We start from the raw sequence: 13,520 nt of genomic DNA, 5'->3' as shown, positions 1-13,520 counted from the left end.
TTAAACATGACGGCCATGTAAATGACGGTAATACAAAAAACGAATGTTGAATACATCGAACAAAAATTCCTTGTACCTGGCCATACACATTTAGAATGCGATTCAGATCTCGCTCGCATTGAAAGGAGCAAAAAACCTGTGACGTGAGTATAATGTTATTGTGTAATGTTATATGATTGGTGCAATTTTGTTCGTACCGTCACAGGTAAAATTCCATTGAATGTGTCTCAAATGACACAAAACGATTTCAAGATATTTTCACATTTTTGTAAAACAATTCTTATAAAAAGAAAAAAGGAAACGATAATCCTGTGAATTGGCTTAAAATTAGGTGGATAAGAATCACCAAAAACTTGGGTAATGTTTATTTTAAATACCACTTGAAAGACGAAACGAACCTTAAAATAATAGATTTCTCAAGGACAATAATCTCATAAATTCAAAAAAAAGGCAGATTTATTGTTAATTTTACATTTAATTGACATTTAATTTCTTGTCACGAATTTTGTAAAAATTTTAAAGCCAATAATGATGCAAGTTGCAACTACTTGTCTTAAGAGGATGTTGATTTGCATGCATAGTACACAAATATATTATAAAAAAGGCTAATAATTGATAGCTTACTATTATTTTAATTAATAATAATACTATTTTATTTTTGAAATATGTATAAATACCTTTTTTGTTTGTTTTTTTATATTTAAAAAAAGTTATGGAAACGAAATTTCTTTTCTTTGTAAAAATTAAGTAATTTCATATTAACTTTTATAAAGCCTATTTTCGCATTTCCTATGATACTGATATGGTAGCTGGTTATTACCCAATTTGATTAAGATAATGGAAATATTTTATGATAAATCATTATTTTAAAATTTTTGAACTTCATATAAATTTTTGTTTGTTATTTTATGTTTTAAAAAATATTATGGAAAGAATAAATTTATGTTTTTTAATAAAAAATTTTTCTTGAACAATATCTTTTACAATGACGAAAATTATAAGAAAGAAATAGTTCTTTTAATAAAATTTTTTTTTCTTTTTGTGGTCATTTTTAAAAATATGAAGTATAATAACACAAACATAACGTTATAAAGACTATTATTTCTTTGAAAATCGTTTTTTGGCAGAGTATACTATTAAAATGGCCCACGTTACTTATAATTTGCCAAAACCCGATTGAGTTTTTCACCCCACCAATTTTATATTCCCAAAAGGTTGAAGCAACCTGAACACTATTTTAATATATTACTCTAATACTATATTACTCCAATAAAAAACCCCAGCTTACTAGCTCACTATTTTGTTTGAAAAATAAACATGAACGAAAAAGGGTTTTTTCTTAAAACTTTAAAATTGCGATACTGTAAAATTGCAAAAAAATACTTATCGGGTTTTGGATAATTTCCACAGAGTTAATCCAGAACCATATTTAATTGGTTATAATCGAGGTACTGATTCGGGTACCTGCTATGCAACTTCCAAATTTATTTGACTATATCTCAGAAACTATAAAATCTGTGTTATTGAAACTTCGCACAAGCAAATATATTAGTAAGGCCAATGTGTTTGGCAAAAGTCGTTGAAATTGCTTAGCTCCTACTGGTAGCTGACATATAGCTTAGCTCCTACTGGTAGCTGACATATAAAAGTTATTTGGCTATATCTTAAAAGCTGTTCAACCTATAGTACTGAAATTTAAAATAAAATGGCAGCTATATTCATTAAAAGTTGTTGAGATCTCGTGAGCAGTTGTGATAACTGCCTTACATTTCCAAAAGTTATTTGATATTATCTCAGAAATTATTGGAGTTATAATATAGAAATTTGGTGAAAAAAGTGCATTATTGGAGCTGTTATGTGTGATAAAAATTGTTGAAATATCTTGACTCCTTGTGGTAGCTGCCATACAACTTCAAAAGTAGTTTGACCATATCTTAAGAAATATTGAAAATACAGTACTGAAATTTTGCACAAAATAATATTGTAATATGGAAGCTTAATGTCATAGTCTGTCCCAAAGTCAGCTATGACATATTTACTCGTACACAGGATAACAAATTCGTACGGGTATCACAGAGGTGACACGGTCAACTCTATTTTCCCTCGGTTTATGTAATTTTAAAACTGTTTCATTTAAGAATAAAAGTAAAAACGGGGGAACGCTTTTATGACGGACGTTCTAACAATTGACCTTCATTCTTTTAAATTAAAGAAATGCTCTTATGAGGGAAAATTGTTAAAGAATCTCATACATATTCTTATCATTGTAATTAGTGATTGAATTTTACATGTGAAAAACACTTAATTACATAGGGAACGGTCAAAAGTTTTATAAATAATTACAATAAATATTTTTTAATTATAAACATTACTAATAAATATTTTTTTATAGTTTTGTTTACGACTTTAACAAATGTTTTTTTTTTTTATTTTTAAATGATTCATCGCAAACTTGGAACTTTATTATACCTCATCTACAATAGTTGGTAAAAGCACAAAATAATATTGGCTAGTACACAACACTTGTTGATTTTTAAATGTTCAATTGATTTTAATTATTTATTTCAAAATTATTCCTCTTATTATTTCTAAGAAAATTTATTTCTATGTATATGCCAGAATAAATCGCCTCGTTTCGGCAACGCATATTTCATAGATTATAGGTAATTGTTAGTCATAGCAAATTATTCATATGAAAAGTTTTGCATTGTTCCCGAGCATGATAATCAAAAAATAATTTTATATTGTCTAATATTAAAATATTCTTTATTTTTTACAGAAAATAATTAAGGCACTTGGACATACTTGGCATGAAGATCATTTTGTCTGTAATGGCATTTGTGAAAAACCTTTATCTGGTTCAACGTTCTACGAACGTGATGGTAAAGCATATTGTAAAGATGATTTTGAACAAATGTTTGCTGAAAAATGTTTTGGCTGTACCAAACCTATAACAGATAAAGCTGTTATTGCATTGGATGCTAAATGGCATAAAGATTGTTTCAAGTGCAAAGTAAGTTTTGTAATGTTTTATTAATAAAAAAAAAAAAAATAAAATTAATAAAAAAAATAAAATGATTGGATTCGGTTTATAAGTTGAATTTTATAATTTGTGAAAAAATTTGTTTTTTGTATATAATTCTGTCAGATTCTCCGACTTCGAAATTGAATTAATGTTAATGCTGAGCTAATTAGTTGAAATTAACTGTCTTCAAAGCAATATTTTATTCATGCTTTTGTTAAATTTCTGAAGGATGAATTTTCTTGTGAACTATTAGAAGACTCAAAAACAATAATTCTAAAACTTTTCCGAACATTGAATTTGGAAAATATGAAAAGAGTCGGCGAAAATTATTTGTTTTGATTAATTATTTTTTTACTTTTACAATTAAATAATATTCTTAAAGCAATCTTAAATTAACAAGATAAAATTTTCTAATTTCCTAACTTTGATTCTTTGCTTTAAAAATTTAAATATTTTATTAATTTTTGGTTTTTTTTCTCTTTTTTAGAAATGCGATAAAGCAATTACTTCAAATACGTTTGCAGTAGAGGATAATAAACCACTTTGTACTATTTGCGCTAATTAAACAAAAGGGTGATATAAAAGGGATGAAGTCTTTAATGGCTTAACGATCAACATTGAGAAATTTATTTTGATTTTTAGCTTTTTAAATTTAATATGTAACTAAAAAAATAAATTTTACTTAAAATACTACTACTTCAACTACTATTATTATTATTATTATTATCATAATTATACATATTATAATTAAAAAATATATATGAAATAATAAAAGAAAATAATATATTAAAGTTAAAAAGAATGTTTAAAGGAGTCCAAAGATGTAAAAAAGATATTTTGATGCACACATTCCAGGAGATTAAATTATTTTTTTTTTTATTTTTTTTTGCCTAATTTAGAAAAAGCGACTTTTTAATAATTATACACTAAATAGTTGTAAAGCAAACACGAAAAATGTTATATGAACGTGTATGTATATTTATATATTGTATACAATATATTCTATTAATAATTCTGTGACAAAAATAAATAATCGCTAAAGTCGACTTTAGCGAAAAATTAGACAACTATGTTTCTCGATATTCAAATCTATGTTCCAAAAAATTTTGGTGTCTCTATCATTTAGTTTAGCAAAGTTATTAAAATTTTTCCTAATGGCTAAAGTGTTAAATGAAATAATAGCATATGAAATAACCGTTAATATATAATTTTATCATTAAAATAATTTCAACGTAATTGGCTAAAATAGCTAAACTGTTTTTAAGCGTTTCTTTCAAAATTACATTGTATTCAAAATCGTTCCTGCTTTATATTCAAGGAATAATAAGCAAAACTTACTTTAGCTTTTATTGCCAATTGCAAAATTTAAAAACATATCGTCCTAATACTTTAAGCCTTACTTATATAAAAATAAAATTTTGTAACAAAAACTTAAATAAACTTTAGTATCTTGAACTTTTCCGAAACAATTTGGAAGAAGAGACAAAATGGCTTTTAATTAGCTTTTAAATAAACACAAAAAAATTTTTGAATGAAGGCTAAAGTCGTTTTAGTTGTACAAAATAGACAAAAATTAAAAAACCAATCTACAATCATAAGTAGAAGTAAATTCTGTCACCTAACAAACCGCTTTTGAATTTTAATCTTATAAATAACTTGTAGAAATTATAAAAAACAAGACAAAAAATTATGAAAATTTTTATGTTTATTCTTGTGAAACTGAGCAAAAATTAACTTTAGCGATTATTCCTTTTTGCCACAGAATTTATAAAAAAATTAAGTTTATTGTTGAAATTGAAAAATAAACATTTATTCGAATGTATATTTGTTATTGTTATAAATACATACATATGTACATACGTTATGTAAAGTATGTGCGAGTGCATTTATTTAATAATAAAAAAAATATATAAAATTTAATTTAAAAGCTTACTGGGTCTTTAGCAAAGAGGTTCAATTGGCGAACGATCGGATTCAAAACTTGTTTAACTTCTTTTTCAATAATAACGTGAAAATTTTCAAACAATTGTTTTAGAATTTGGTCTTTTGAATTTTGTGCCGTATCTTTTTGCTTAGATGTTCCAATTGAATCATCCTGTAATTGAATTATTATGTGAAATTTAATATAAAAAATGAAATAAAATAATAAATGAGAAAAATTATTGTGTGAATTTGTGAATTTTACATTTTTAAAATTATTAAAAATAAGATATTTTTGATAATGCAGTTCTAATTCAGTACTAGATTGCAGTTTGTAGGTTTAATAAGATCTGAAGAGATTTCAAAATTTAAGAATAATTAAACTTCTTTGTTTTCTGCGTTTATTAAAACCCAACATAGAATCGGATTTCCTTTTAATGTAATTGTAGCGATTCATAAAATGATAACTTCTTATCAACGCAAACATTTAGGTTCTTAAACGACTCTTTTTACACCTTTAACATTTTTAACGTAGAGTTTGTTAAAACCAAATGCTTAAGTCTAAAACAAATTATGAGCGAATACTAATCTTTTTAATTTGTGCACCATATATGAAAACTGTTTAGACCATAGAAGCATTTATTTTACGACAGTTTAATGAACTATAGTAGAATAGATTGTTTAATGAACTACAGTAGAATATACATTCTTACCCTCTCAGATTTAGTGCTTAAATTTTCCTTAGGTTCTGAGTTTGCTAATTCTGTTGATTTTTTCAATGCAATTTTCTTTTCCGGTGTTTCCTGCTTTTCTATTGACATTTCTTCCGTTTTACCCATTCCGATTTGCTTTGAAGTTGGTTGTCCTAAGTCTTCACTTTTATTTAATTTATTTTGTAAAATCTGATCTTGTCCATATAATTCGTTTGATATATCTATTAATTTTACGCCATTTGAGTATTTTTTTTTATTATTGAACCTATCTGTTACTACAGGTTTTTTATACATTTTATTTGATACGTTAATGTTTTTATTTAATTTACTGTTATACATTGAAAATCTATTGTCCTTTAATGTAATGTCCTTTCGAATTTCCTACAATACGCATATAACAATATTAAAATATTTTTTTCAAGATAATTTAATAATATGTTCTTACAGAAGTTGCAAATTTATGTGTTTTTGATTTTTTATTTTGCTGAATTATACTTGCATCTTTCAAAGTTCTTACAAAATTTTTTGTTTCTTTACATTCTAATAATATTTTCTTTAAAACAAATTATAAAAATTAAAAATTTTTAATTTTTTAAGAAATTTTTCAAATGTTTTTCAATAAAATGTCAAAAAACTAATTGCTTTAATTGATTAAGGTCAAGATTAGTGATGTTTAAATTTAATTTGGAATTTTAATTTTTAGATGACACACAAAATACCTTAATTATTTCGTCATTTTCTCTAAAAATTTTATTTTCAACACAAATATTGGTAGCTTCTATAATGCAGTCGATTAATGAACCCAATTTCTTCGGTTGTTCATCATATATGAAATATTTAACTTGCTTACTATATGTGCACAATGCTTGTTGCAGTAATCCGAATAAACCGCAAACTTTAATTAAATAATCCAAATTATCTCTTGAGTAACCCTTTTCATTTGTTACAAAAATAATTTCGTCTATCTGTGAAAGTTAAAAATAATAATTTTTTCAGTTACACATGGGAGAAGAAAGATTATTGATTTAAAATTAGATAAAAATTCAATAAATTCATTGATCAGAACAAAATATGTACGTACTTTGTGATTTTGTAAATATTCCCCTCTATTATGTATATCGGTATCGGCCGATAAACGATAATTTATCGGCAAAATTTTGTGTTTGTATTACCAACATTGTTTATCGGTAAATTTTATCGGAGTCGGGAAAGCTTTTTTTCCTGTATAGGAAACGTATTAGCTGGTATTATGAAAACGATAAATTGTCGGATTTTCACCGATTTAAAAGCGGGTACAAATTTTTAGACGACAGATTTTTTTTTTTGTAAAATCTTCATTTTATCAAGGAAACTGGTGTAATTAATTGCTTTTTTAAAATGTAAGCATTTTTTCTAAATTATTTTCTTTCAAAATGTTATTCATATATTTTATTTAGGAGTAAAATCGTAAGCAACAAAAAACAAATTGCGCGGTTAGTAGAAAAAATGGAAGAGGACTTAAACCTGGCAAGGAATGATAATCTGAAATTCTGGATAAACCTAAAAAATGTGTACATATTATATAAATAATAAAATAAAATAGGTACCTAAACATACATTTTGTTGTCTAAATCCAATGGATTAGTTGAATCTCTTATATGTCGTCTTTGAATAGCTTGCGTTTCTTCACTTACTACCGTTTCTTCACTTTCAAAATATAATGCACGCGACATTTTCCCGATATATGTATATTTTTATTTTACAAATTTAACAGAAAATAATTTGCTTACAACAACTTTTTAGCACATCAAAACCAAATTCAAAATAGTTTTAAAAATTTTTTGAAAATAACTTTTGAAAGAAAACAAATGTCATTAGAAAAAAAAAAACTTTTTCTCCAATTTACAAAAACAAAAATTTGTATGAAAAAGCTTCTTTAATCGGTTGAAATATTTTTATCGGTATCGGTTCATAATACAGAAGAAACTTAAAACCGATTAGAACTGCCGATAATATATCGGCCGATACCGGTGTTCATAATAGAGGGGATTACTCTTATTATCAGCAAAAGAACAATGTTCCATATTCCTAGAGCTTGGTCAAACATTTTTATACAATTATCATTGATATAGAGAATTTAAGTAAAAGTATATAACCAAAAATGTCACCATTTTGTGTTAGTAATAAGTTAAATTGTGTTGATGATTGTGTTACGTTATAATACCGGAACTCTAAAGTCTTTCAATTTCAACAACCGTCTTAATTTTTCCCTATGTCACGATAAACCGAGTTTTGAAATATTTAAAGTTATCTTTTAGAATTGTTTAGCAAGAACCCCATTTTTTTTTAAGTCATTTTGTAAATACCTACTTCCATTATATATCTGAACTATAATTAGGTACATAAGTCTCACATTTCAGGCAACTTAGCTTTTTTCAAATTATAAAGCAGTGTTATATGACAGCTACCCGAACCCGTTTCCCAAATTTCTCCAACAAAAATATCAGCCATCCTTGGAAGAAAAGAAACAATTTGAGAGCTTAGTAGGGTCTGATTTTTTCGTTTTTGAATTATCATGTGATCTAACAGACGTACGGACATGTCTGAATCAAAACAGAATTTTACATTGCGAAAGAATATATGTATATATACATTTTCATAATGTAGATGACTCCTTTAAGCGGTTACAAACTCCATACCAGAATAATTATAGCCCTCACTGCAAGAACAAAATCTTAACAAGAGTATTGTATTTTAATATAATTTGATTAATCTATCTATCAATATGACGTGCTCATGCAATTTCGTGTAATTGATATTTTATTCACTTGTCGATTTAATTACTATATACAAGGCTTGCTATAACTTTTATGTTGTTCACTTACCGTTCTGTTTATTTGGTATAAGTAATTTCTTGTAAATCTTGTAGAAAATTCATTAGCAATTATTTCACTCTTCTTCCTGCCTTCATCGCTATCTGGTACAATCATCATTTTTAACCGGTTTCTGCGTAATTGGTTACAAAATATACTATTTTCGTACTGTTTTCTTATTTTTCAAATTTTTTTTATAAATTAATAAATTTTTTTTTTTAAATTATAAATAGCTGAAAGCATAGAATTTTTTAAATAATAGAAGAATTTGAATTTTTTTTTGAATGAAAGTTTTTGCTAAGACTTTTGCAATGCTTTCGCTAATTAAAGCTATCAGGACTATAATTTATAGTTTAACAGCCTGTAACAGCTTCAAATTTCCTGTACTCTATCGAAAATTTGCAGAAAAATTTTAATAACATTCAGTTTCGAAAATTTTTCCAAAATTAATTTTTTTAATACACATTTGTCGCTATGTATACATACATACATATGTATAGATTTTAGTAGATTCTTACCTAATTTTTCCAATTGTACAAATTATTTCCTGTTGAAATTGGGTTAGTTTCGAAAAAAATATCGGAAGCATTGACTTTCGAAAATTTTTTTTTCTTTTTTCTGTTTTACGATATGTTCTTTTATCGTTACTTTTTACCATTTTGATGTCCTGGGTTTGAACTGTATAAATAAATATTATTTTCATTAATCAAATTAGAAAAATTGTATACACCGAATAAGAAAACAATGAAAAGCCCCTGTTGCAATATTTTGTTCATGTTGCAAATTGTTTTTTCATTACTTTCCTCGGAGCATATGGCAGTGAGCATTTCCAATTAAATTTCCAATAATTTTAATCGTAAATATTTAAAATCATGTTATTACCGACATCTGTTCCATGTATTGCATATTTGGAAGTTTTTTTGAGACTCTTTGTAGAATATTCTGGAGGCATTGAATCAACCTGAAATAATAATATCAAGAAATGTGTAATTACTATAAAAAATATTTTATAAAATAAAAATTTTATGTTTGAGTTGTTTCTTTTTTTCAAATAATGTTTGACAGTTTTTTAACAAAAAAAATTGGATGATTAAATTTTTGTCTAATTTTGTCAAGTTACCATAGTTTTTTTATTTAGATGTGATTTTGATCGATTTTCTTTTTGTTCAAAAATTATTTTTGTTTCGGAAAAAAATTTATTTTCCGAAACTTCCACATCATCATCTGTTGAGACTTTAAAGTCATGATTTCTGTGCAACACATTCGTCTTTCCTTCCGGAATCTGAAACAAATTTGATTTTTACTTTATAATTTTAGTTCATGTATTAAAATCAAATCAATTAGTGATCTAAAACAAACATTTTCTTATTCCTTAAAATTATAGCTATGGGTTAAACTAAGAAACTAATACTCGAGCACACTTAAACTACAAATTTAAGAAATCTTAAATTTGTCTCTTAAAATACACCGTAATTTTCCTTTTTTATAATTGCTATTTTTACATTGCTTATGTATCATGTTACGTGCTGTAGAAAGTTATAAAAATAGAATTGTTGAATAAATGTTAAGTTACTAAAATCTTACGTTGGACAAATAAAATTGGAATGGAATAGAAAGATGATTAAAACTAAAATAACTGGAAAAAGTACCTTCGTTTTCACGACTCTCTCAAAATCGGATAAGGTATTTTCTCCAGTTTTATTTTCATCATCTTTTTCAATTTCCAGCCAACGTTTCCATTCTGTTTCTTTTCTGCCATATTCTTCTGTAAGAGTTTCTTCGTAAAAAGTCTTAAGCTCAGTACTTTTAATTTCAGTTTTTGTAGCAGAATCCGCTAAGAACTCTCCAACAATAGTTTTATTGTTTTCCTGTATATTTTTAGTGGGACTACATTTTTCCCTTTGTTTGGACATGTAATTTACTTTATTTTTAATTTTACTAGAAAAATAATTTTCAAAGTTTTCTTCAGTGCTTTCGTTGGAATCATAATTGTTAGACTTAATTGAAGTATCTGAAATAGCTGAGATAGATGAAAATATTCGTACATTTCCGATTTCAAAATCTTGAAGATTTTCTGTTTGGGTTTTTGATTTTCTATTTTCTTGTGCAAGATCTTGTGCAACATAATCTATTTTAGAATTAATTTGGCAGACTTCTTTTTTCTTATTTTCATTTTCGAAAGATAAGCCTATTTTACTTAAAAGTTCAACTGATTCTGAAGAGCTTTCTAAACTAATATGCAACTCATCAGCATCTTCTTTTGGTTGCAAATCTTTTTGGTCAGCATTTACTGTTGTTGTTGATTCTTTATACTCCGGCTGTTGTGTTATTGGATAAAAGGATTTGGTATTCGATTGATTTTCGTTTGTTTTCCTAACAATATATCTCTGCGTAAAATCATTTAGAAATTTTAAACGTAATTCGGATGCGTCCAAAGTTTTATCGTCAATATCATTTTCATGTTCAAAATTTTTAAATTCTTTTTCATTTTTTTTATTTAAATTCAGTGTAGATGTACTTCCACTTTCTTCGCTTCTACTAGAAGTTCGTTTTTGATTATCAGGTACTTGTGAGATTTCTTTTTGATTGAATTTAGATAAGTCAAACTGTTGAACAAAATTTCTCAAACAGTCAGATGATTGTTTATTCAAATGCTCTTTTCCAATATCTGCATCTAAAAGATTAAGTAAAAATTAAAATTATAAATAATTTAATTTCATCACGAAGAAAAGAATATTTAATAGACTTCGTTTTAATATTTTTAAAAATACAAAAAATCCATCAGAAAAAATTAAAAAAAATGAATGTGAAAGTAAATCTTTAGAATAATAAAAAGCCTGAACAACAACGCACATCTATTATAAAATTTCGGTGGGAAGAGAAAAGTGCTTGAAAACAAATTCAATTTATGTTGTAGATCACTTTTCACAGATTGCATTTTTAACATAACAATGAAGTATTGTGTTATTTTAAACTTAAGCATAAATGCAAAAATGCATAACGAAAATTCTCAAAATTTTTTTGTTATTTGCGGATGATTCTTGACAAGTGTTTGACGAAAATAAAAGTGATTTAAGTAACCTCAACCGATTGAAGAAAAATAAACTGATGCTAAATGTACCAAAATGAAAAGCAATTACAAATAATATTGTCTTCGATAATATACCTTTAGAAGAAGTAGACGAAATTAAACATCATGGTAATAATTGACAATAAATTAAACTTTAACAAGTAAAAACGTTTCAGTCGGTATAAACCGATTGAATTATACCCTGCACCTTTCGTTATTGTGCAGCAATTGCTCGAACCTGTGAAATTATTCTATAGAAAGTTCACGGATATGTCTGACCTATAATTGGACATCCGACTGCCAAGTTTCATGAATCTGACTTTATAATTTTTCCAAATATTTAAAATTAGCTTTTGGAGTTGTATGGCAAGAACCTGAACCTGTCAAACAATTCCATCAAAACTTCACAAATATATCTAATCTATAATCGGACACACAACTGCCAAGTTTCATGAATCTGACCAAGTTTCATGAATTTGAGTTATCGTGCGATCGGACGGACGGACGGACGGACGGACAGACGGACATGTCTAAATCGACGCAGAATTTTACGCTGAGCAAGAATATATATATATGTCCATACCGCAGATGACTCCTTCAAGTAGTTACAAACTCCATACCAAAGTTAATATACCCTTCACGTAGTGCAGGGTATAAAAACCATTTTGATTACGTATGTAAGGAAATGACAACAAAGATTTGCTTTATTTTTAAGATACGAGATCAACTCTTCAAATAACTTAATCAAAGTTAATAGCTCTGTCATTTTGAATATAATTCAATGGTGTAGACATTTTCTTTAGAAGAAAAATCGGAAACAAAGAATAGCGTCTAATTTTGAAATGAAGGCAAAAATGTTACGTGCGTATTTTTGCAGTTACTTTCGTTGAAGATGTGCACCATGACAAAGTTGTTGACGTTCTCAAATAAAGGTACCTATGTACATATATAAACTGTATTATTAAAACTCTTCATACCTGATTTGTGATCAAATTGCAAATTTGTGCAATTTTCAAGTACTTTATCTATTTCCGTGTCTGTCATTTTCCTTACATTGGAATTTGGAACAAGAATTGTTCCTACATTTAAATGATCACTTTCGGCTACTCGTATTTTGGCATTCAAATATTTTATAGTTGATAATGTTACCTCTGGAAGTCGAATTGGATTTGACATTTTCCGACATAAAGTCATTTGTTGCAATTTTTTATGATTTCTTTTTACACTTTGTATGATTCTTGTCAGTTTGTCGATTGGAACATGCTATAGAAAACATTAATTTATGCCTCGCAGTAAAAAATTTTAAAATATTTATACCTTAAAATCATAATTTAAATATGCAGGTGTTATATGATCGGGATCAATGAATTCATTGTTAGAAGCTGAAATATTCATTTGAATTAAACTATCCATTATATGGCACAATTTGGAATTTCAATATTTTTAAAAATAAAAAAATCTTCTATCCAACTTTTTTACATTAGTAAATAATATTTGACAGTTTTTTCTGGTATTCTATAACACTTTTATTATCTAAATTCAAAAAATAAAAAAGAATCTTATTTTCACAGCAAGTTATGTATTAAGTATATTTTCACAGAAATATTTTAATTATCAATGTTTCATCACACTATTAAGCACACTATGTTTGAAATTAATCAACCAACTGATTCAATTTTAACAAAGTTGAAGTTTTTGAATAATAAAATATAAATATGTATATATATTTATTTTTATATTGTTTGTTATGCTTTAATGTTAAAATTGGTGAAATATTGCAGCCCAACAGACCTGTCGCTTAGCAACGTATGTATATAAACAGATATAAACAGTATACTCGTAATTTTTTAGGATTGTCGCCGTTATACAAAAAAATACGGTAAAAAGTATGCAGCAAATAAATGTTAGCATAGAGTTTATGTATAAACTCATTTAATTAT

The 13,520-nt window shown here is 26.4% G+C and overlaps 2 protein-coding genes across 3 annotated transcripts in view; one reads left to right on the top strand and one right to left on the bottom strand.

Annotated features, from left to right (window-relative positions):
* LOC129619022 (transforming growth factor beta-1-induced transcript 1 protein) overlaps positions 1 to 3,718 on the top strand; it is a 38,897-nt gene extending 35,179 nt beyond the window's left edge. For both annotated transcript variants that reach the window (XM_055534080.1, XM_055534081.1), the window contains 2 exons: positions 2,780 to 3,013; positions 3,513 to 3,718. In XM_055534080.1, coding sequence (XP_055390055.1) covers positions 2,780 to 3,013; positions 3,513 to 3,590 — 312 coding nt within the window. In that variant the 3' untranslated portion in view covers positions 3,591 to 3,718. The remainder of the gene's footprint in view (positions 1 to 2,779; positions 3,014 to 3,512) is intronic.
* Positions 3,719 to 3,942: 224 nt separating this feature from the next.
* Positions 3,943 to 12,774, bottom strand: LOC129618974 (uncharacterized). Its single transcript, XM_055534017.1, has 12 exons — positions 12,558 to 12,774; positions 11,035 to 11,184; positions 10,708 to 10,989; positions 10,509 to 10,638; positions 10,160 to 10,409; positions 9,393 to 9,471; positions 9,029 to 9,188; positions 8,523 to 8,685; positions 6,378 to 6,623; positions 5,988 to 6,039; positions 5,659 to 5,879; positions 3,943 to 5,120 (listed from the first exon to the last, which is right to left on the bottom strand). The coding sequence occupies exons 1-12, from the start codon at positions 12,772 to 12,774 to the stop codon at positions 4,947 to 4,949; spliced, it is 2,124 nt and encodes a 707-aa protein (XP_055389992.1). The 3' UTR covers positions 3,943 to 4,946.
* Positions 12,775 to 13,520: the final 746 nt, after the last annotated feature.

Source organism: Condylostylus longicornis, unplaced genomic scaffold, assembly GCF_029603195.1.
Source record: "Condylostylus longicornis isolate FDR11 unplaced genomic scaffold, ASM2960319v2 ptg000010l, whole genome shotgun sequence".
Classification (NCBI taxonomy): Eukaryota; Metazoa; Arthropoda; class Insecta; order Diptera; family Dolichopodidae; genus Condylostylus; species Condylostylus longicornis.
The sequence above is the reverse complement of the archived record's forward strand: the minus strand, read 5'-3'. Positions and strand labels throughout refer to the sequence as shown.

Bases quoted from the DNA above. Each gene is read 5' to 3' on its own strand.
- LOC129618974 (XM_055534017.1), bottom strand. From the start codon at position 12,774: ATGACTTTATGTCGGAAAATGTCAAATCCAATTCGACTTCCAGAGGTA. The intron at 11,185-12,557 runs GTATGAAGAGTT...TTAATCTTTTAG, and splicing joins GCAATTTGATCACAAATCAG to ATGCAGATATTGGAAAAGAG. The intron at 5,880-5,987 runs GTAAATTAAATA...TAAAATTAATAG, and splicing joins TAGATTTTCAATGTATAACA to ATATATCAAACGAATTATAT.